This window comes from Agelaius tricolor, unplaced genomic scaffold, assembly GCF_023055355.1.
Source record: "Agelaius tricolor isolate 1412-34295 unplaced genomic scaffold, bAgeTri1.0.p SCAF_20, whole genome shotgun sequence".
NCBI classification, from domain to species: domain Eukaryota; kingdom Metazoa; phylum Chordata; class Aves; order Passeriformes; family Icteridae; genus Agelaius; species Agelaius tricolor.
The window spans coordinates 8,710,139-8,734,317 of NW_027269280.1; the positions used below are offsets into that span (position 1 = coordinate 8,710,139).

Genomic DNA, 24,179 nt, shown 5'->3' on the forward strand with positions numbered 1-24,179 from the left:
CTACTAAGGTGATTCAACAACTGCTGGAATTGGTAATTATTGAGGCTTGATCTTTGCAGCAGAAAAGAAGTGAACATCCTCCCTGGCAGCAGGTCTGGGTCATTGGGGCATTTCTGGCTGGCAGAGTCTCAGCTCTCCTGGCAGCACCACAGGGCTGGGGATGAGATGCCAAAGGCAGGGGTATGCCAGGGAATAACCTTGCTTGAGCAAGGAAGGGGATCAGTGGCAGTGTGGAGGAGCTGCTGCCATCTGTGTGCTCAGATTCCCAGCAGTGAGCTGGAATGGATGGATGCATGCCCAGATGTGGCCGTGCTGCAGGGTCCCTCATCTTTAGCACTACCTGCTGTAGCCCAGTGGTCCCCCAGAAGCCAGCCCTGCACCTCTGCCATGGTGGGCCCTCTCTGCTCAGGAAACTCGGTTAAAGAAGCTTATCTTGAAACACAGTGGGACATATCTCTCCATCATCTGCCCTTCCTTCCTTTCCCTGGCTCCAATGCAGGATGAGCATTGTGCTGCTGGCTCCTTCCTTGAGGCCAGCAGCAGCCCAGGGGTCTGGCCTGCACATGGGTTTGCTCTGTAGCCATGGGATTTGGGATTTCCTGTGAAAACCATGAGTTTGTCACCTGCACATGGGAAGGGACATTGTGACTGACCCCCTGAGCAGGGTGCTGGGAAGGGGGCTTTGCCCTGTGCATGGGGCTGCTCCATGGCAAGGCCTCCTCTGCCCAGCTGAGGAGGATAAAGCAGGATTAAAGCCAGTGAAGCTGTTTTGGAGCTTTGGCGGCTCAGATGGGGTCAGAGCCTGCTGCCAGCTCCTTGACAAAAGGGAAGGGGCACTGTGCTCTCATATCAATACAGGCTGGGGCACGAGGGAATTGACAACAGTCCTGCTACAAAGGATTTGAGTCAATCAGTGGATAATGACCTGGCAATGTGCACCTGCAGCCCAAAAAGCCAGACATATCCTGGGCTGCATCAAAAGCAGTGAGGACAGTAGTTTGAGGAAGGGGATTCTTCCCCTGTACTCTGCTCTGGTGAGGCCCCACCTGCAGGCTGTGTCCAGCTCTGGATCCCACAACATAAAAAGGACATGAGCCTGTTTGGGTTAGTCTGGAGGAGGTCACAAAGATCTCAGAGCACTGGAGCACCTCTGCTATGATGAAAAGATAGGGGAGTTGGGGCTGTTCAGCCTGGAGAGGAAAAGGCTCTGGCAAGACCTTGTAGCAGCCTTTTAGCAGGCCCTGATGCAATAGGACAAGAGATAATGTTTCTTAACTAAAGAAAAGTCAATTTAGGTTAGGTAAAATTAAGAAATTTTTTACTGTGAGAGTGGTGAGGTGTTGAAACAGGCAGCTGAGGGAAGCTGTGGATGTCCCATTCCTGGAAAGATTCAAGATCAGGATGAAAGGGGCTCTGAGCAACCTTATCTGGTTAATGTCTCTGTTCATTCAAGGGAGCTTGGACTGGATGATTTTTAAAGGTCCCTTCCAACTCAACTCCATTCTAGGGTTCTATGATTCTGTGTCCCCATAAGACATTTGCAGGGACATGTGGCATCCCAAAGCCTGGAGCAAGGCATTCCACTAGCACAGCCTGGGGAGGGGGATGTGCTGGGGTCATCCTCCCTTTCCCAAGAGGCTGGTGTGGGACACCTCCCCCGGAACTGCACAGGGCATGGCTGGGTGCTCCCAGCCCCTGTCCCTGGAGTGGCTTCTGGCTGCCCTGATGGGGTGACAACAGCAGAGCACTGGTGCTTTCAGCACAGCAATGGCTGTCAGCCCTTCCTTGGGCAGGGCTGCAGGGAAACCTCCCCAGGGCTGTGCTGGGGATGGGGACAGGGCATGTGGCATGCAGGGGTCCCAGTTGTGGTGGCACAGGGTGTGATGGACAAGCTGCTGTTTGTGCTCAACTGGCAGCTGCACCAGGACCCCCATTCCAGGAAGGACGGGGGAGACAATGAAATGGGGACAGAGCCAGGCCTGGTGGCAAAGGGATATGGCTGGCTGTGCCTCCACCACTGGCCACATGTGCCTGCAATGTAGCTGGCACCCAGAGGCACAGGAGCAAGGGTCAAGGATGGCACAGCCAGGGCTGTGTGTTCAATGAGCGCATGGGGGCTGAGCACAGGCTGTGCCCCAGGCTGCTCATTCCCTGTCTTGGCAGTGCCAGGGGGGTTTCATTGGGGTCCCCAGGGTTGAGCAAAAGCTTCACAGAGGCCCTGCAATATAAGTGTGTGTGTACACAAATGTCACTGACATATTTTATGAAAAATCCTTTCATTAGGATCTTTTCTCCTTCAGCTTCTTCATGTTTTGCTGCTTTGGAATATGATTTGGAGAATTGTTTACCCAGCATGTGAAATTGTTTTTACTTGATGACCTATGACAGCCACCTGTGTCGAGGCTGTGAGCAGTCACAAGATTTTATTATTATTCCTTTCTATTCCTTGCTAGCCTTCTGATGAAATCCTTTCTAAATTCTTTAAGTGTAGCTTTAATATATCATTTTCTTTTAATATAATATATATAAAATAAAATAATAAATCAGTCTTCTGAAACATGGAGTCAAGATTCTCATCTCTTGCCATGTTGGAGTTGCCTGCAAATTCCACACACATGTGTTCCCCTCCCACCCTCCCTACTGGTAGAGGTGTTCCCATCCCACCCTCCCTGAGCTGCTGCCAGACCACGAGTGGGGAGCGGGCGCGTTGGAAGGACACAGAGCCAGGGATGCTGAGCCAGCGCTAGTTCAGTGTCAGTGTTTATTTGTGTGACACTCACAACAAATGGGGGGACAGGAGCAGGGGATGGGTGGACATGGGCAGAGACACCTGCGGCTGGGGGAGCCGCTGTTCCCAGAAGTGGGGGGGAAGGAGGGAGCCAGCAGGGTGGGTTAGTAGCACTCGGATCTGTTCACGGTCTTCTCCACATTTCCAGCCACGTGCCTGACCTTGCACGAGACAGAATTGTAACTCTGCCACTTGGTGGCCTCCAGCGACAGGTAACTGCTGGCCATGTACTGGTTGTTGCTCTGCCGCTGGGGCTGGCTGGTCTCCACGCCAGCGGAGATGGTCTGGCCATCAGCCACCCATTCCACCGTCACACTGCGTGGGTAGAAGTTCTCCATCAGGCACACCAGGGTGGCTTTGCCCTGTGACTCCATCTCCTCGGAGGATGGCGCGAAGAGGTGCACGGTGGGAGCGACCCGGGGCTGGCCTGTGAGGGATGAGAGTGGTACGGGGTCAGAGAGGGCCCTGTCCCCCACCACAGCCCCTGCCTGCCCTGCTGGCACAACCCAGAAACTCCCCACTTTCCCCACAGCCAGAGCTTATCACTCCTAACTGTAATGTATTTAAATTTGGGATATATATCTATATATATCTATATATATCTATAATATATATGCATATATGTGTGTGACATACACATACATCTCATATATGCTTGTATATATGTTTTATATACACTATATGCACATATATGTGCATATATGTATTACATATGTAGATATTTACAGCTAAAATACATTATATATATGCAGTGTACAATGTACATACATAGGTCATCCATATCATATGAACAGATGTATAATTCTATAAAATGCATTTAACATGGATATTTATACATTTCTGTATCTCATATATATAAAAGAAGACTTATTTTATATATATTTTTATATATTATATATATATAAATATATATATATAAATATATATAAAATATATATATATAATTAAACCTTAATTTCTTTGCCATAAAGCCATTTCTTTCCTTTTACAAGGCATTTTTTTTTAAAACCCAAAATTTCACAGACAAACCATCCTGTTTTCTGCCCAGTTCTGCTTTCAGACATTCTCTTGTCTCTGAAAACTACCACTAAAAATCACACAAAGGAAGATGGAAAAAAGATCTTTGGTCTTTCTGGTGTGGTTCTGCTGCCTCCTCAAATGTGCAGTGTTTCTATTTCTATCTTCACCTCTATTTCTATCTCTATCTCCATTTAAAAACCAGGATGACTCCATTAAACACTTTTTGATTAAAAAATGCCCAAAGAACATTTTTCTTCGTCTTAGCCCTGCGCAATTTGGTTCAAATTGGGATTTTTCACCAAATTCTTTTAAAAATTACAGACAAAGACAAACGATATTTCTGGCAGCATTTTCAGCCCAATAATCTCCATTTTTGACATGTCTTACCTGGACGATAGGCTCTTTAAGATACCCCTGGAATCTTTTGTCTAAGATTCCAAGGACATTTTAACACTAAGTTAGGGTGACTGTGGGCTGCTCACAGCTGAGGACAGGCTGCCCTTTCACAGCACCTGCACCCCTGGACCCCGCAGAAGAGCCCCTGCCCCTCACCAGGGGTGACAGACTTAGTCCTCAGGACTAAGAGTTGAGGACTTAGACTTTAGACTGACAAATTTCTTTTACAAAGACAAAAATCACATCTTTTAGGGGCCTTGAGTTTCCTTCCCCCTGAGACCTCAGACCTTAGACTTTAGACTGACAAATTTCTTTGACAAAGACAAAAATCACATCTTTTAGGGGCCTAAACTTGAGTTTCCTTCCCCCTGAGACCTCAGACACATTTCCTGGACAAATTTTAAGACTTTTCAACTAAGAAAATACGCCCCAAATCTCCGTGGCGCGCACAGAGTCGTCAGAGTCCACAGGGACGAGACAGAGCCCCCAAGGCCGGGCTTAGCGCCCGGCCCCAAACGGGCGGCAGACCCCAGCCCGGCGCCAAGTCCGAGAAAAAACCCCAAATCGCCCAAAATCGACAAAATGTCAAAATTCCGCGGTGGGAGAGGAAAGACCGAGGGGAAGTCGGCGACTCACCTTCGACGGTCAACATCGTCCCGGCCCCGAATACACCACACAGTGACACAGGGCCACACAAAAACCTCCTGCCTCATGGCTGAGCAGTCCTGGACCCCACGGATGTTGGAGGATGGAGAGGATGGTCTGGAAATATCCCAATGGGTGCAGTGGAATGAAGGTGATGGGATGGAGACGCTCCGATGGACACAGCAGGATGAAAGTGTGGACACAGCTGTACCTGTGGAGTTTTGGTCCTGGCTGGGCTTTTTCAGTGCAGCTCCCACCACCAGCAATGGAGATAATAGCTGAAGGTCTCTGCAGGCAACTTATTTTTATTCATATTTACCCTAAAAATATGAAAAGGCAAGAGGTGGAAATGCCTACATAAAGCTGAGATAGCCAAGGAAGGGGTGAGACAAAATTAGTTTCAGCTCAAACCAATTAACTTCAAATTTCCCTGTAAAGGCTCAGCTGCTTCTTTGAAAAGCGTTTTCCCAGTGTGGTGCCAATCCCACAGATTGGCAGATTCAGTGCTCAGCTTGGACCATTGAATGCCAACAGCACCAATGTAAATTGAACCCACAGATTTTCAAATGATGTGGTTTGTGCAAGTGGTTATAGAAAGAAGCAGAGTCAGTGAACTTCCTGAGTCACAGGAACTCTATAAATAGTTCACTGTAGAACAGGTAACACTTCGAAGATTTTGTGGTTTGAGACACTTTATCTTTCAGAGGTTTGCTTTGCCTCTGGGAAGGTTTATGCTTTTGTGCAAAGTCTGAAACTATCCAAAAAAAGAAAAAACATCATTGAAATTGTATATGCAAAACATTTAGCTGAAGCCACTGCCTTCTGTTGTGGATGATCATTTTGTGAGTGTTTCTCAGGCTTCAGTGGGGTTTTGTTTTCATTTTGTGGGAGGACAAGAGGGGGACAATGTTCATCTCTTCAGTCCTGCTCTCCATGCACAGAGGCATGGAGGAGGACAGAAGCTGTGCTGGATGCAGCAGGGTGCTGCTGAAGTAGATTTTGGCATTGCCACCAGAGCAGGAGATCACCAGTCTCTCCTAGGCTGCCTGACACCTCGGAGAGCTGACTCAGAGATGCTGCCTGGACCAGGGAATGTAGAGAGGGAGAGGGGAGAAGAGAGGTGTCAGTCAGTGCCCCAGGACAGCCCTCTCTGACCTGCAGGACGGGGCTGCTGTGCCAAAAAGTCCTGATGGAACAGAGGGGTCACTGCCTCAGACAGAGCCCAAGGCCTGAGCTCAAGGCCAGGGCTCCATGAAGAGACCTGGCAGAGCTAGAGGACGTGGCTGGCAGCAGAATGAGGTGATGGGGCTGAGGACAGTTCCAGGCACAGCAGAGCCCCAGCTCTCCTCGTGCAGAGGCAAGCAGGAGGCCATTCAGAGCCAGTGGTGATGGAGGGGGGATATGAAGCTGCATCAACCCCACAGCCTTGCTCAGTCCTGAGAGAGAAAGCAGAGAAACTCCATTTTTAACTCCTTTGTTTCCAGAGGTGGAGACGGTCCAGAGGTTCCTGGTGCAGCAGCGCTGGGTGGCATCAGCAGGGCCCTGGGCACTAACCAGGGAGATCAGAAGAATCTTGGCTCTGGAGCACAGGCAGGCACAGGAGGTTATCCCAGCATTTCTTTATTGAGAGTGTGGGCAAATATTGGACAGATTTCCTAGAGAGCTGGATGATACTCCAGGCCTTCAAGTGCTATACAGCAATGCCCTACATTTTTGTCATCACTGAAGTGGCCACGCAGTTGAACTGTGTGATCATTGAAGGCCTCTTCCATCTGAAATGGTCTGTTCAGTTCTATCCTATCTGCTCTCATCCACCAATGACAAGGAAAGGGCTGTAAGGATGGAGATGTGTCACTGGAAACAGCCACATTCACCACGGGGCAGAAAAAAGACAGGGTTGTGCCAGGGACCTGCCCCACCAAACAGGGACAGCAGAGGCTCCTAACAGGCCCCTGCCATGGCAGGAAGACTTTGTACCCCATCCCCATTGCTCCATTTCACCATGGTAATATCATCACTTCCATTTTGGTAGCTACCACATTAACAGACAGCCTTGTCCTGGGCTTGGACCCCAGAGATGGTTACTGTGATGATGGAGCCGGGCTGGCATCCCCAAAGGGATGTCTGGTGGTCCCAGCTCATTGCAGCAGATCCCAATGACCGGGGCACAGCCAGGAAACTTAAGTTGGTACTGGTCAGAGCTGCTGCCATCCCTGGAGCAGATGACTTTGAATGGTTTGTCCCACAATGCTGACACCGAGTGGAGGTGACAGAGCACTGCCTGGACCATGGAACATGGAGAGAGAGAGGAGGGAGAAAAGAAGATGAGGGTCAGCCAGTGACTTGGAGCATGGCCCTCTCTGATCAAAGGAACAGTGACAGGACAAATCTGCCTGCAGTCACATACATGGGACACCCTGGGCCATGACAGCATTGCTGGGAGGTCATAACTTCCTCAAATGACAGAGGATGGGCACAGTCTTGGGGCTCCAAGGGTAAGCTGAGGCAGGAGGTTTTTGTACCACTTCCCCATTGCTCTGTATCACAGTGCAGTAGTACTGCTGCTGTCATAGCCACCACAGAAATAGACAGCCTCGTCCTCGGCTTGGACCCCAGTGATGGTTAACGTGGCCGTGGAGCCGGACTTGGATCCGGAGAATCGCGAAGGGATGCCCGAGGGTCTCTTGTCATTGCTGTAGATCACAGTGACAGGGGCAGTGCCAGGGACCTTCTGCTGGTACCAGCCATAGCTGTAGCTGCTACCAGAGCAGGTGATCCTGACGGTTTCGCCGACCTTGGCCGATATCTCGGATGGCTGAGTCAGCGCTGCCTGGACCAGGGAACCTGGAGAGGGAGAGAAGAGAGGGGAGAAGACGGGGGTCAGTCAGTGTCCCAGGAGCACAGGCCTGCCTGGGCAGCAGAGTGGGGTCCCTGTGCCCAAAGGCCCAGAGAAGGCACAGCCAGTGAGTCTGGCCATGGCACCTGTGCTGTGGGCGAGCACCACGAAGAGAAGAGGGGCCCAGGCCATGGTTCAGTCCCACCGGCTCAGCGTCCCCAGAATGATGGGGCTGTGCCGTGGACCCTGACTCCCTTTTAAGCCCCCGCCCGCCCAGGACACGTCCCTTCCATGCAAATCTGACCCTGCGGTCACGGCCGGATCCTGCCCGCGCCTCTCTCCGCACATCCCTCCCTGCTCCACCCTCAGCCCCACCACCCCAGATGTAGCAGAGCTTGTCCCCAGACGCAAAGTGGAGACATACCCCAGCTCTGAGCCTGAAACCCACCAGCATTGACCCCCCTGTCCCCAACCAGGCTGAACGGCTGCAGTGCCTAAAAAGGGAGAGCTGGGCACTGTGGCAAGGGCAAACAGAAGTATCTGCCTCTCCCAGTGATGGGACTGGAACGATGCCAAGCTCTACCATTCCCCAACTCATTTTTGGCATTTTTCCCTCCCACAGGTGTTCCAGGCCTGTAAAGTACCCCCTTGATCTCCTGCTTTGGTGTCCTAGCCCTTCCTCTGACAGCTGAGATCCACCACTCAAGACCAAGACCTTTGCTCTTCCCAGGCATTCACACCCCAGAACAGTGGGAGTGGGCCAGCACTGAGCCCCAGGGTCCAACAATGCCTCCCCATTATCTGATCATGAGGCCAGTGTGCTGGTGCTCAGCAGACAGAGCTGGGGCAGCTCCTGGTCAGTCCTACTCCAACTCAGGGCACAGGGATCATGGCTGTCTCTAGCAGTCTCAACCCAGACAAAGAGTGGCTGCATCACAGGAAATTCCCTCTCCCCCAGGATCCTCCCTGTCCCCAACTATGCTGTCCCCAGGGTGCCCAGGGCACCAGGAGCCTGGCTGGCATGGGCAGGGCAGGGCTGTCTCCCTGTGAGCAGCATGGAGGGGACCTGCTGGAGCACAGCATGTCCCCCATAGCAAGAACTGCCACACAGGCACAGATGCTGCTCCATGTTGTGCCTGGGCAGCTGCAGGCACCACCCAAGGGTGTCCCACTGGGACAACAGTGGGCCTGTGTCTCCCTTTTCCCGTGCTGGGAGTTACCATGGTTCTGGTCACCACTGGTGTCCCAGCCAGAAGAGTTAGAGCCTCCTCCCACTTCTCCTCCTCCTCTGCTTGGACCCAGCCATGGGTAATGTGGCCATGGAGGTGAATGTGTTTCCAAGTGCTACATATCCCCTCCCAAAGTGCCAGGGAACAGGCAGGGACCTGGGGCTTTAAGGGAATGCCAGGCTGAGACACCAGGCACAGCCACATTCAGTGCAGGGCAGCAAGGGCAGGGCCATGGTGAGGGCCTGAGCCTCCATCAAGCAGGCACAGCAGAGACTCCTGACTGATATCTGCAATAGCAGGAGGTTCTTGCATCACTTCCCCAATTGCTGCATGCCACTATCTAAGCACTGCTGCTGCTGTCCTCACCACCACAGAAATAGACAGCCTCGTCCTCGGCTTGGACCCCAGTGATGGTTAACGTGTTCGAGGAGCCGGATGTGGATGCGGAGAATCGCGAAGGGATGCCCGAGGGTCTGCTGTCATCAGCATAGATCACGGTGACAGGGGCAGTGCCAGGGACCTTCTGCTGGTACCAGCCATAAGCATTGTTGCTGCCCCTGCAGCAGATCAAGGTGTTTTGCTGCAGAGACATGGACACTGGGGACAGCTAAGCCAGAGCCATGTGAGAGCCAGGGCTGAGGCAGAAGCTCTCCATGCCCAGCCAGAGCACCCAGGGGTGGCAAATGCCCACACGCCCAGTCCTGAGCTGCCAGGGCAGCTGCAATGCTGCCAGGCCCTGGGCAGGACTCAGACTGTGGAGCAGGTATGTGGCAAAGGTGTTTTTGGGCAGCTCCACTGTCTGCAGCTCCTAACATTGTCCCAGGCTCCTCTGCCCCTCGCATGGCTATTGGGCAGTGAGGATGAGTCCAGGTCAGGGCTTCTGCAGCACCAGGGCCCAGCCACTGGGAACACAGTCATAGAATCATGGAACGGTTTGAGTTGGAAGGGACATTAAATATCATCAACACTCCTGCCTTGGGCAGGGACACCTTTCACTAGACTAGATTGCTCAAAGCCTCATCCAACCTTGCCTTGAACACTTCCAGGGATGGGTCATCTACAAGTTCTCTGGGAAACCAGCTCCAGTGCCACATCATGCTCAGAGTCACAGCCCTGAGACCTGGAACACACAGGGAAGGGAATAGAAAAGTCCCAAAGCTGGAGAGGTGGTCATGCCTGGTGGAGTGGAATGAGGCACCAAAACCAGGCTTTTTGACACTCAAGATCTTGCTTGCCTGTGGGACAGGTGTCACCATGAGATCAGCACTGCTGCTGCCAAAGCTACCACAGTAGTAGACAGCCTTGCCCTCAGCTTGAACACCAGTGACCTTCTGGAGCCAGACACAAAAATAGAGAATCGTGAAGGAATGTCTGAGGATCTTAGGTCATCCCAGTAGATCACAGTGACAGGGGCATTGCCAGAGACCTTCTGCTGGTACCAGCCATAGCCACTGTTGCTCCCAGAGTGTATAGCCCAGACAGTTTGTCCCAGGTTGGTGGCACCAAGGATGACTGACTGGACCAGGAAGCCTGGAGAAGGAGAGGTGAAAGGCAATAGGAGGGTGTGAGCCATTGCCCTGGGAGCACATCCTTGCCCAGGTACCTCCTGTACCCATGGTCCTCATGCCACAGTGGGACAACCTCAAGACAGAGAAGAAGATTAGTGACCCATGGCCCTGGAAGGAGCGCTGGCAGCAGCAGAGCAGTAGAAGATCACCCTCTGAGGGCAAGGGACCTGGTCATGGGTACAGAAACATGGGGGAATCAGGGCCCAGCCTGGCCCAGGGAAATGCAGCAGAGGCAACTTCAGCAGCAGCAGCAGCAGCAGGAGGGAGCAGCTGAAGCAAAAGGCAACAGGGCTGGGAATGAGGCAGTGCCATTCCTGTTATGGGGGACAAGGGCAAGAGTCTCCTCCTGTGCCTTGTCATGCACATTCATGTCCTTAGGCAGGGGACAGGAACCTGCCTCAACTCCACTATCACAGCTTTGTTTGTCCATGAGAAAAAAATGGCTCAAAAGCTTCTTCTCTTGACATTAGCTTCTGTGTCTCACTTCCCCATTACTCACTGGCTTCATCATCCCCACCAGTACCGCTGCTGTCCTCACCACCACAGTAATAGACAGCCTCGTCCTCGGCTTGGACCCCAGTGATGGTTAACGTGTTCGTGGAGCCGGACAAGGATCCGGAGAATCGTGAAGGGATGCCCGAGGGTCTGCTGTTACTGCCATAGATCAGAGTGATACAGCCCCAGGCACCCCAGCACAGAGGCAGCAGGAGGAGGACATGGTCATCAGTAGCAAGATGTGATGGGTTGGGGAACAAAGCCACACTGATCTTTGTAAGAACAAGGACAATGACCTTCAGACATGGTGGAGAACAAGAGAACCTCCAGTTCTGTGGGACAGCAGAAGAAGGGCATTTGTAGTCATTGCTGTACAGAGGGGACAGGAACCTACCCCACAGCTAGCCAAGAGGGTAAAGGGCTGAAATATTTTCTTTCATTTTGGAATTTGGAAATCCTTGGAATTCTCACTTCCTACATCTTGTTGCCACTATACACCATAGCCACCACTGCTGCTGTCCCAGTTACCACAGAAATAGACAGCCTCGTCCTCGGCTTGGACCCCAGTGATGGTTAACATGCCCGTGGAGCCGGACTGGGATCCGGAGAATCGCGAAGGGATGCCCGAGGGTCTGTTGGTATTATCGTAGATCACAGTGACAGGGCCACTGCCAGGGACCTTCTGCTGGTACCAGCCATACCAGTTGCTGCTAGCTCCAGAGCAGGTGATCCTGAGCATGTCTCCCACATTGGCTGACATTGAGGATGGCTGAGTCACTGCTGCCTGGAGCAGGAGAGGGAGAGGAGAAAGGGGAGAAGAGGAGATGAGTCAGTGCCCAAGGAGAGCAGACCTGCCTGGGGAGGAGGTTTACAGGGAATGCCATAGTCAGAGAAGAATGAACCCAGACACAGGCACCAACATATTTAAGGAGTAGAGCCCAGGCCAAGGCATCTGAGCAGAAGGTGGACATGGTTGTCACTAGCAAGAGGCAGTGAGGTGTGGAACACAGCTATACCATGAGTTTTGTTGAGGTGAGGACAATGGTCCCCAGCCTCCTGTTCAATAAAAAAAAATAGTATCATAGCTATGCTCTTGCAGAAGAGACATGTACCTGCCCCAGCCCCACATCCACAACTCTGCTTGGCCATGAGAAGGACTGAAAATCTATGCTTTTATTTTCTCTGTCTTTGTAACTTCACCAGCATAGCTGCTGCTGTCCTGGCCACCACAGAAATAGACAGCCTCGTCCTCGGCTTGGACCCCAGTGATGGTTAACGTGCCCGTGGAGCCGGAGGCAGATCCGGAGAATCGTGAAGGGATGCCCGAGGGTCTGTTGGTATCCCGATAGATCACAGTGACAGGGGCAGTGCCAGGGACCTTCTGCTGGTACCAGCCATAATAGTTGCTGCTACCCCCAGAGCAGGTGATCCTGACAGTGTCTCCCACCTTGGCTGACATCTCGGGTGGCTGCTGAGTCAGTGCCGCCTGGACCAGGGAACCTAGAGAGGGGGAGAAGAGAGGGGAGAAGAAAGAGATCAATCTGCACCCCAGGAACACAGCTTTTCTAGAGCAGCAGGATGTGCCCTGCATGCAGAAGCCCTGTCCAGGCACAGTGAGTTTGGCCATGGCACCTGAGCTGTAGGTGAACACTGTGAGGAGGGGAGGGGCCTAGGCCATGGTGTAATACCACCAGCTCCATGTCCTCATCCTTGTTTGGGCTGTGCTGTGGTCCTTGTCTAGCTTTTAAGCCACCACATGTCTGGGTCATGGCTCCTCCATGAAATCAAGACTCCATTCACAAGGCAGGAACCTGCCAATATATCTTTCCCCAGCACCCACTCAGCTCACTCATTAGAGGATACTTCCCATACCACATTTCAACTGCTGAGAAAAACTGCCAGATTTATGATGAGTTACACCTGACATGGTGATGGCCAAATGTCCAAATGGTAGAACAGGGTGTTGGTCCCACCAGGGATCCCTAAACCCAAGGGCCTCTGATGCACTATCAATCTGCATAACCAGTCCTGTAAACTGCAGTTCTCAAACCTCAGTCATTCCTCAGAAACAGCATCCCCCAGCATCCACGGTCAACAACAACCATCCTGCAGGGGGCTTCAATCCTGACCAACACTGCTGTCCCAGCTACCACAGAAATAGACAGCCTCGTCCTCGGCTTGGACCCCAGTGATGGTTAACGTGCCCCCAGAGCCAGAGAATCGCGAAGGGATGTCCGAGGGTCTCTTGTCAGTGCTGTAGATCACGATGACAGGGGCAGCGCCAGGGACCTTCTGCTGATACCAGCCATAGCCATAGTAGCTGCTACTGCCAGAGCAGGAGATACTGACAGTCTCTTCCATGCTGGCTGGCAGCAAGGATGGTTGCTGACTCAGTGCTGCCTGGACCAGGGAATGTGGAAGAGGAGAGAAGAGAGAGGAGAAGAGTGGAGCCAGTCAGTGTCCCAAGAGCACAGACTGCCTGGACAAGGTTACAGGGAATGGAACAGTCCTGGACAGAACACACAGGGACATGGTTACAAGCACATTCCAGGAGCAGATCCCAGCCCATTGCAAATGGCTGCAGAGAAGCAGCTTTGGCAGCATAGGAGCACAAGGACATCTGTAGCAAGAGGCTGTGGGGGACACAGCTATACCAAGAGCTGCCAGGAGGGAGAAGGGCCAAAATCTTTCCTCTGCATTTGGAGTCTCAGTCACTTTCTGTTACTCATGGTCACCACACACCATAGCTGCCACTGCTGCCTTCATAGCTACCACAGTAATAGACAGCCTCGTCCTCGGCTTGGACCCCAGTGATGGTTAACGTGCCCGTGGAGCCGGATCTGGATCCGGAGAATCGCGAAGGGATGCCCGAGGGTCTCTGGTTATTGTTGTAGATCACAGTGACAGGGGCAGTGCCAGGGACCTTCTGCTGGAACCAGCCATAGCTGTAGCTGCTACCAGAGCAGGTGATCCTGACCGTGTCTCTCATCTTGGCTGTAATCTACGGTGGCTGCTGAGTCAGCGCTGCCTGGACCAGGGAACCTGGAGAGGGAGAGAAGAGAAGGTAGAAGACGGGGGTCAGTCAGTGTCCTAGGAGCACAGGCCTGCCTGGGCAGCAGGGTGGGGTCCTTGTGCCCAAAGGCCCACTGCAGACACAGTGAGTCTGGCCATGGCACCTGAGCTGTGGGCGAGCAGTGCGAGGAGGAGAAGGGCCCAGGCTAAGGTGCAATCTCACCAGCTCCATGTCCTCACGGTGATGGGGCTGTGCTGTGGGCCTTGGTCCACTTTTAAGCCCCTATCTGACCAGGCACAGGCTCTCTATAGATATGTGGCACCCAATGCTCCCTAGCGCTCCTGTCCCACTGCTCCCTCCACCCACTGCAGGCACCTCTGTCCCACCAAAAGGCAGCAAGATTGGTCTGGGATGCCTGCTCCTTCCTCACCATGCCTGCTGAGCTCTCAGATCAGCCAGGGACCACCCTGACCCTATTCCTGCCCAGTAGGACCATGGCCTTGCTGCACACATTCTGCTTCAAGCGAGGGTTCCACCCTGGGCCTCTCTGAATGGCCACAAGAGAAGTGCAGAGCAGAGAAATGGGGCTTTGAAAGGGAATGGGAACCACACCAAGACCAGGAGCTTCCAGGCTCAACAACACAAAGGAAAATCAAGCCCCACTTCCTCCAAATTCCAAGTGAGCTTAGGGTCCCCAGCAGCTTTGCAGCAGCTGTGTGTAGAGCTGGTCTGGTGTTTGTACCCATCAAGAGCGAGCACGTAGCACCTGCATTCTTGTCCGGCCGGGGGCAGCCCCTCTGCCTCCTGCGCACAGCACGGCCCACGGCAGCCACCAAAGGAGCCGGCGGGGCTGCTCTGAACCTCGCTGGCACCTGGCTGGCCACAGCCTCTTTGCCTCCCACCTGGCCCGTGAGCCTCTTGCCTGTGCAGTGGAGCCACACTGACACCGTGTGGGGACAAGAAAGGCCTCAGGGACAGCACTGCAGGAACTGAGAGCAGAGCCAGGGACAGGACTCTGCCCTTGCTGCCTCTCACCCCTGCCACGGCTTCCACCAGGTCCAGAGATTGCTCCAGCCCTGGCCACAACCATCAGGGTTTCTGCATGGCACCGTGGCCACTCTGTTCCGAGGGGAGAGCCTCTCACACAGACACAGGGTCCTTTGGCACAGTTGCTGTGACCAGAGATGAGTGTGCATCAGCCCTGAACTGGCAGGGACCAGCACCACTGTGGATCTCCTGCTGCTATCATAGATGACAGTGACAGGGACTTCTGCTGGGAGCAGGCATAGCCATTGCTACTGATCCTGAAAGTCTCTCCCCTGTTGGCTGATACCTCGGAGAGCTGACTCAGAGATGCTGCCTGGACCAGGGAATGTAGAGAGGGAGAGGGGAGAAGAGAGGTGTCAGTCAGTGCCCCAGGACAGCCCTCTCTGACCTGCAGGATGGGGCTGCTGTGCCAAAAAGTCCTGCTGGAACAGAGGGGTCACTGCCTCAGACAGAGCCCGAGGCCTGGGCTCAAGGCCAGGGCTCCATGAAGAGACCTGGCAGAGCTAGAGGATGTGGCTGGCAGCAGAATGAGGTGGTGGGGCTGAGGACAGTGCCAGGCACAGTAGAGCCCCAGCTCTCCTCGTTCAGAGCATGAGGCATTCAGAGAGGAGGCCATTCAGAGCCAGTGGTGATGGAGGGGGGATATGAAGCCCACAGGCCTACTCAGCTCTGAGAGAGAGGGCAGAGAAGCTCCATCTTTAACTCCTCTATACCTCATTTCCACATGTCTCTTTATCACCAACCCAACTGCCACTGCTGCTGTCCTCACTACCACAGTAATAGACAGCCTCGTCCTCGGCTTGGACCCCAGTGATGGTTAACGTGCCCGTGGAGCCGGACTGGGATCCGGAGAATCGCGAAGGGATGCCCGAGGGTCTGTTGGTGTTATCGTAGATCAGAGTGACAGGGCCACTGCCAGGGACCTTCTGCTGGAACCAGCCATACCAGTTGCCATAGCTAGCCCCAGAGCAGGTGATCCTGACTGTGTCTCCCACATTGGCTGACATCTCAGGATGGCTGAGTCACTGCTGCTGCCTGGACCAGGGAACCTGGAGAGGGAAAAAATAGAATGGGGGGGGGAGGAAGTCAGTCAGTGTCCCAGGTACATAGACCTGCCTGGACAAATTTACAGGGAATGCAACAGTCAGACATGGACACGGTCACAGTGATTTGAGAAGCAGAGCCCAGCCAATTGCTGAATGGCTGCACAAGCAGCTTTGGCAGCACAGAAGGACCTGGCCATCAGTACCAAGTGTCTGTGGGGGACACGGCTATACCATGAGCTGCCAGGAAGGAGAAGGCCTAAATCTTTCCCCTGTTTTTTGAGTATCTGTCACTTTCTGTTACTCACTGTTACCTCACACCATAGCTGCTGCCACTGCTGCCTTCATAGCTACCACAGAAATAGACAGCCTCGTCCTCGGCTTGGACCCCAGTGATGGTTAACGTGCCCGTGGAGCCGGACTTGGATCCGGAGAATCGCGAAGGGATGTCTGAGGGTCTGCTGTTATCCCAATAGATCACAGTGACAGGGCCACTGCCAGGGACCTTCTGCTGGAACCAGGCATAGTAGCCGCTGCTAGTTCCAGAGCAGGTCCTGACCGTGTCTCCCACCTTGGCTGACATCTCAGGTGGCTGCTGAGTCACCGCTGCCTGGACCAGGGAACCTGGAGAGGGAGAGAAAAGAGGGGAGAAGATGGGGGTCAGTCAGTGTCCCAGGAGCACAGGCCTGCCTGGGCTGCAGAGTGGGGTCTATGTGCCCAAGGGCCCCAATCTGGCTCAGTAAGTCTGGCCATGGCACCTGAGCTGTGGTGAGCACCATGAGGAGAGGAGGGGCCCAGGACACAGTGTGATCCCACCAGCTCCATGTCCTCACACTGTGGCACCCAACACCCTCTTATGTGCCTGCCTACCCGACACAAGCTGGCCAGGGGAATGTGGCCTCTCTGCCCTGCAGGCACAATGACTCTGGCCATGGCACCTGAGCTGTGGGTGAGCACTGCAGAGGGGGAAGGGCCCCAGGCTATGGTGCAATCCCACCAGTTCCATGACCTCACACTGATGGGGCTCCTGCCACGGACCTTGACCAGGAGAGCCACTGCTGTCCTGGCCACCACAGAAATAGACAGCCTCGTCCTCGGCTTGGACCCCAGTGATGGTTAACATGCCCATGGAGCCAGATCTGGATCTGGAGAATCGCGAAGGGATGTCCGAGGGTCTCTTATCATTAAGATAGATCACAGTGACAGGGGCAGTGCCAGGGACCTTCTGCTGGTGCCAGCCATAGTTGTTGCTGCTCCCAGGGCTGGTGATCTTCACGGTATCACCCATGTTTAATTGCACTGAGTATGGCTGACTCAGTGATCCTGCCTAGGCCAGGCAGCCTAGAGAGGGAGAGGGTTAATACTAGAAGGATCAATTATTTCTCCCCAGGAACACAGCACTGCCCAGGCAGTGTGAGAGTCCACTGTGCCCAATGGATCTGATGCCACATTGGGAAAAACAGCCTCAAGACAGAGAGGAAGATTAGTGACCCATGGCCCTGGAAGGAGCGCTGGCAGCAGCAGAGCAGTAGAGGATCACCCTCTGAGGGCAAGGGACCTGGTCATGGGTACAGAAACATGAGGGAATCAGGGCCCAGCCTGGCCCAGGAGAAGCAGCAGCAGCAGCAGGAGGGAGCAGCCTGAAGCAAAAGGCAACAGGGCTGGGAATGAGGCAGTGCCATTCCTGTTATGGGGGACAAGGGCAAGAGTCTCCTCCTGTGCCTTGTCATGCACATTCATGTCCTTAGGCAGGGGACAGGAACCTGCCTTAACTCCATTATCACAGCTTTGTTTGTCCATGAGAAAAAATGGCTCAAAAGCTTCTTCTCTTGACATTAGCTTCTATGTCTCACTTCCCCATTACTCACTGGCTTCATCATCCCCACCAGTACCGCTGCTGTCCTCACCACCACAGTAATAGACAGCCTCGTCCTCGGCTTGGACCCCAGTGATGGTTAACGTGTTCGTGGAGCCGGACAAGGATCCGGAGAATCGCGAAGGGATGCCCGAGGGTCTCTTGTCATTAGCATAGATCACAGTGACAGGGCCACTGCCAGGGACCTTCTGCTGGTACCAGCCAGCATAAGCATAGATGCTGCTGCTAAGCCCAGAGCAGGTGATCCTGACCGTGTCTCCCACCTTGGCTGACATCTCAGGTGGCTGCTGAGTCACCGCTGCCTGGACCAGGGAACCTGGAGAGGGAGAGAAGAGAGGGTAGAAGATGGAGGTCAGTCAGTGTCCCAGGAGCACAGGCCTGCCTGGGCTGCAGAGTGGGGTCTATGTGCCCAAGGGCCCCATTCTGGCTCAGTAAGTCTGGCCATGACACCTGAGCTGTGGTGAGCACCATGAGGAGAGGAGGGGCCCAGGCCACAGTGTGATCCCACCAGCTCCATGTCCTCACACTGTGGCACCAAACACCCTCTTATGTGCCTGCCTACCCGACACAAGCCCTCCACAGAAATGCGTCCCCCAACATATCCTGATGGCTTCTGTCCCACTGCTTCCTCTCTTTCTGGCCCATCAGTTCAGCAAGATAACTTCAGGCCACCTGCTCCGTTGGGCACTCAGCTGGGAAAAATGGGTCCTGCTCCAAGCACAGGTGGTGTATCTTAGAAGCTGCTGTGCTTCAGGAGCCACAGGACTATGCTCAGCTGGATTGAGTTGTGCGGGCAAAGGCCTCTCAATCTTAGCAAAGATCAGCTCTTCCAGCTACTCTCTTTTCATGCAGGGGCTCTGTGCAGGGGTCTGCACCTGCAGCTGCCCCAGCCAAACCCATGGCTCCCACCAGTGCTGAGGTGCCACGACACCCCTACTGCAGGCACTGCCCAGCACCAGTGACTCTCCCCCTTGTCAGCAGCACCACAGTGAACAGAAGGGCTCTGTATCCTGAAGCCCCTGGAGCACAAGGGCAAGTGCCCAGCCTGGCCAGCCCCACACAGCTGCACAGACCTCTCCACACCACCCTTCCCCGACCTGCCTCTGCCTTTCCATGCTTTTCCTTTGGCTGTGGAGGCAGACAAGGAAAATTGCAAAGGGTGCTTGAGGGTATGTTGTTGCTCTAGTGACAGGGACCCCCTCTGGGAACAGCCAGCATAAGTCTAGATACCGCTAAGACCAGAGTGGCTGATCTTTGAGGTTTCTCTGAGATTAGCTGAAAGCAAGGATGGCTGACTTGGCAATACTTCCTGGACCAGGGGATCTGGAGAAGGAGACAAGAAAAGAGAGGTTCAGTAAGGCAGGGAGCTCTACCCTCATGCTTGATACTGGAATGTAGGGAATCCTCACAGAACTCTTCCATGGTAGGTTTTGTATCAAATCAACAATCCGTATATATACAACTATAGCAGCATCGCTGCTGCTGTCATAGTTACCACAGAAATAGACAGCCTCGTCCTCGGCTTGGACCCCAGTGATGGTTAACGTGTTTGAGGAACCAGACCCAGATCCGGAGAATCGCGAAGGGATGTCCGAGGGTCTCTTGTCATTCTGGTAGATCACAGTGACAGGGCCACTGCCAGGGACCTTCTGCTGGAACCAGCCATAGTCGCTGTAGCTACTCCCAGAGCAGGTGATTTTGATGTACTCTCCCACAGTGGCTGACACTGAGGATGGCTGACTCAGTGATGCTGCCTGGACCAGGGAACCTGGAGAGAGAGAGAAGAGAGGGGAGGAGAGGAGAGTGGGTGAGTCAGTGACCTGGGAGCACAGATCTCTCCAGGCTGTGGGACAATGATTGGACCCCCATGCTCAAAGTCCCCAACTGGTCACACTGAGTTTGGCCTGGATATCTGCACCAGAGATGAATAATACTGCAAGGAAGGTGACAGAATCAGGCAGGTGCCAGCTGCTCAGACATCACAGGATGGGGATGGGCTCAGGCTCCTTGCTGTTGTGGGGTCATAGCAGGATGCTGTCCTTGGTCAGGAGCTTCCCTGAGGGCCAGAGGTGCTTGGGGGATCCTGCACAGGCTGAAAGTGAGCCCAGTGGGCTGTCACTGAGTACACACAGCCAGTGCAGCCTTAGCCCAGTAGCTCCTCTTGAACACAACAGAGCATTCCCTGACTAGTGCAGGTCTGCCCTGGCAGCCTCATGCATGATCCCAGAGCTGCAGTATCCATGGGAAATATCCCTTCCTAGGCTTTGAAGGCAAAGATTTGGCCCATCCCCCTGGCACTTGGTGGTGGGCCCACAAGGCTAAACCCCCTTGGGTGATGTTCAGGGACTCCCAGAGCAGCTGGGCTGGGAGCTGGGCAGGGAGGCAGCCAGCAATGCCCTGGATGTGCCCTCCTCAGTGACCAGCTGAGGAGCACAGGGGGACATTTACCCTGGCACAGTGTACAGGGCCAGGGCTGCAGGGAGGTCATCCCTTCCCCAGATGAGAGAGGATGGGCACAGCGATGGGACTGTAAGAGACACCTGAGGCGGGAGGGTTTTGTATCACTTCCCCATTGTTCCATGTCACTGTGCAGCATCACTGCTGCTGTCAGCACCACCACAGTAATAGACAGCCTCGTCCTCGGCTTGGACCCCAGTGATGGTTAATGTGGCCGTGGTGCCGGAGGCAGATCCAGAGAATCGCGAAGGGATGCCCGAGGGTCTGTTGTTATCCTGATAGATCACAGTGACAGGGCCAATGCCAGAAACCTTCTACTGATGCCAGGAACCTTCTACTGATGCCAGCCAGCATAGCTCCAGCTGCTAATCCCAGAGCAGGTGATCCTGATGGTGTCTCCCATGATGGCTAACAGTGAGGATGGCTGAGTCACTGCTGCCTGGACCAGGGAACCTGGAGAGGGAGAGAAGAGAGGGGAGAAGACGGGGGTCAGTCAGTGTTTCAGGAGCACAGACCTCCCAATTGCAGATCATGTGGCCCCTGTGTCCGGAAGCCCTGTTCAGGCACAGCGAGTCTGGCCATGGCACCTGAGCTGTGGGCAAGCACTGAAGCACTGAGAGGAGAAGGGCCCAGGCTAAGGTGAAATCTCACCAGCTCCATGTCCTCACAGTGATGGGGCTGTGCTGTGGGCCTTGACCCGCTTTTAAGTCCCTATCTGCCCAGGCACAGGTTCTCCATGGATATGTGGCACCCAGTGTTCCCTGGAGGTCCTATCCCAGTGCTACCACTGTGTGCTGCAGGCACCTCTGTCCCACCAAAGATTGCTCGGGTTGCCTGCACCTTCCCCCCAGTATAACTGATGTACTCTCAGATCATCTGGAGACCACTCCGAGCCTGTTCCTGCCCAGAAGGACCATGGCCTCTCTGCACGAGGAGTTCTGTGCACAGAGCAGGGAACAGCACCATTTGGCCATGGGGACACATCCACATGCCCTTGAGCACCCAAGGCTGGTTGGTGCCTCCTGGTCCCAGGGCACTGCACTCCCTGGGTGCTGATCATCAGCCGGGACAGAGCAGCTGGGGAGACCACATCCTGCTTCAACCAAGGGTGCCACCCTGGGCCTCTCTGAATTGCCACAAGAGAAGTGCAGAGCAGAGAAATGGGGCTTTGAAAGGAAATGGAGACCACGATCAGGAGCTTCCAGGCTCAACAACACAAAGGAAAATCAAGCCCCACTTCCTCCAAATTCCAAGTGAGCTTAGGGTCCCCAGCAGCTTTGCAGCAGCTGTGTGTAGAGCTGGTCTGGTGTTTGTACCCATCAAGAGCGAGCACGTAGCACCTGCATTCTTGTCCGGCCGGGGGCAGCCCCTCTGCCTCCTGCACACAGCACGGCCCACGGCAGCCGCCAAAGGAGCCGGCGGGGCTGCTCTGAACCTCGCTGGCACCTGGCTGGCCACAGCCCCTTTGCCTCCCGCCTGGCCCGTGAGCCTCCTGCCTGTGCAGTGGAGCCACACTGACACCGTGTGGGGACAAGAAAGCCTCAGGGACAGCACTGCAGGAACTGAGAGCAGAGCCAGGGACAGGACTCTGCCCTTGCTGCCTCTCACCCCTGCCACGGCTTCCACCAGGTCCAGAGATTGCTCCGGCCCTGGCTACAACCATCAGGGTTTCTGCATGGCACCGTGGCCACTCTGTTCCGAGGGGAGAGCCTCTCACACAGACCCAAGGTCCTTTGGCACAGTTGCTGTGACCAGAGATGAGTGTGCATCAGCCCTGAACTGGCAGGGACTGACAGGTTACCCGAATGTCCAGAGATCATGACAGGGATTGTCCCAGCTCCTCTGAGCAACCATAGGACAGGACATTTTGAGGACAGGGACTATTAGCCCCACCACAGATCTTGACTTCCATGAGCCATGTCATTTCAATGTCTTCCAGCACCACTGAAGGTCTCTTCGAGTTATTATAGATCACAAGGACACCATCAGAGGCCTTCTGCTGGGACCAGGTACAGCCACTGCTACCCCTGGACCAGGAGGTCTTGATGGTTTCTCCCAGACTGGCTGACACTGTGGATGGGTGACTCAGAGATGCTGCCTGGGACAGGGACTGTGGAGAAGGACAGGAGAGGGGAGTAGATGGGCTTCACCCAGTGTTCCAGGAACATGGTCATCTCCTGGGCAGGGGATGGGGAAAAATACAACACTCAAAGGAGAATAGGTGCAACCACAGCCCCTAGTGAATCTGGGGAACAGAGCCAAGCCAAATATACCCCAAGGTATCCCAGCACGAGGGCACCTCTGGCAATAGCAGGAGAATGTGGTCTTCAGTAGTAAGAGGCAGTGGGATGGGGGAAAAAGCCACATCCTGGGTATTGTAGGGACTGGGACAATGATCCCCAGCCCAAGTTTGCTTCCAGTGTGCTAGGACACTAAAGGGGGGACATTTGTAGCCATGGTCATTCAGAGGAAAGAAAAACCTGCCCCAGCCTCAGATTCATCACTCTGCTTTGCAATGAGAAGAACAGTAAAATGCCATTTTTATTCCCTCTGTACATCATTTGAAAATCTGTAATTTTCATTACACCAACATAGCTGCTGTCCAAGCCACCACAGAAATAGACAGCCTCGTCCTCGGCTTGGACCCCAGTGATGGTTAACGTGCCCCCAGAGCCGGAGAATCGCGAAGGGATGTCCGAGGGTCTCTTGTCATTGCTGTAGATCACAGTGACAGGGGCAGTGCCAGGGACCTTCTGCTGATACCAGCCATAGTAGCTGTAGCTGCCACCAGAGCAGGTGATCCTGACCAGAGCAGGTTTTGCCCACCTTGGCCGACATCTCAGGTGGCTGAGTCAGCGCTGCCTGGACCAGGGAACCTGGAGAGGGAGAGAAGAGAGGGGAGAAGACGGGGGTCAGTCAGTGTCCCAGGAGCACAAACCTGCGTGGCAGCAGGATGGGGTCCTTGTGCCCAATTGCCACAAAGATACCATGAAATGGACTAGAGACACACACAGAACACAGGGTCTGAGGGTGCCTCCACCGTGCTGTCCAGCATTGCTGCCATCATTGCTACCACAGAAATAGACAGCTTCACCCTCGGCTTGGACCCCAGTGATGGTTAACGTGCCCGTGGAGCCGGACTGGGATCCGGAGAATCGCGAAGGGATGCCTGAAGGTCTCCTGTCATTCCAGTAGATCACAGTGACAGGGCCACTGCCAGGGACCTTCTGCTGATACCAGCCATAGCTGCCGCTACTCCCAGAGCAGGTGATCCTGACGGTTTCGCCGACCTTGGCTGATAACCAAGGATGGCTGAGTCACTGCTGCTGCCTGGACCAGGGAACCTGGAGAGGGGGAGGTGAGAGGGGAGAAGGACAGGGGTCAGTCAGTGTTCCAGGATCACAGGATTGGTCAGATAAGGTAATGGGGAATGCAACAGTCAAAGGAGAACAGACATGGAAAATGGCCACAGGCACAACTCAGGAGCAGAGCTCAGCCCCAGGTGTCCCAGCACACAGGCAACAACAGGATGACATGGTCATTACTGTGAGTCTTAGTGGAGTGGGAGACAAAGACATTAGTTTTGTAGGAAGCAGAACAACGATCCCCAGCCCTAAAGACACCTTCTAATCTTTCAGACATTAAATGGGCCAAATTAAGAGCTATGGTAATGCAGAGGAGACAAAAACTTGCCCCAGTACCACATCCACAACTCTGCTTAATTATGAGAATGACAGAAAATCACCATTTTTACTTCCTCTGTACC

General features: G+C 54.0%; 1 gene segment (V, D, J or C); it reads right to left on the bottom strand.

The window, feature by feature from the left end:
• Positions 1-2,730: 2,730 nt before the first annotated feature.
• LOC139598722 (Ig lambda chain C region-like) lies at positions 2,731-12,451 on the bottom strand. The segment is given in 4 exon segments: positions 2,731-3,215; positions 4,841-4,882; positions 9,260-9,434; positions 12,356-12,451. Coding segments are annotated over 4 exon segments (621 nt in total).
• Between the last annotated feature and the right edge of the window lie 11,728 nt (positions 12,452-24,179).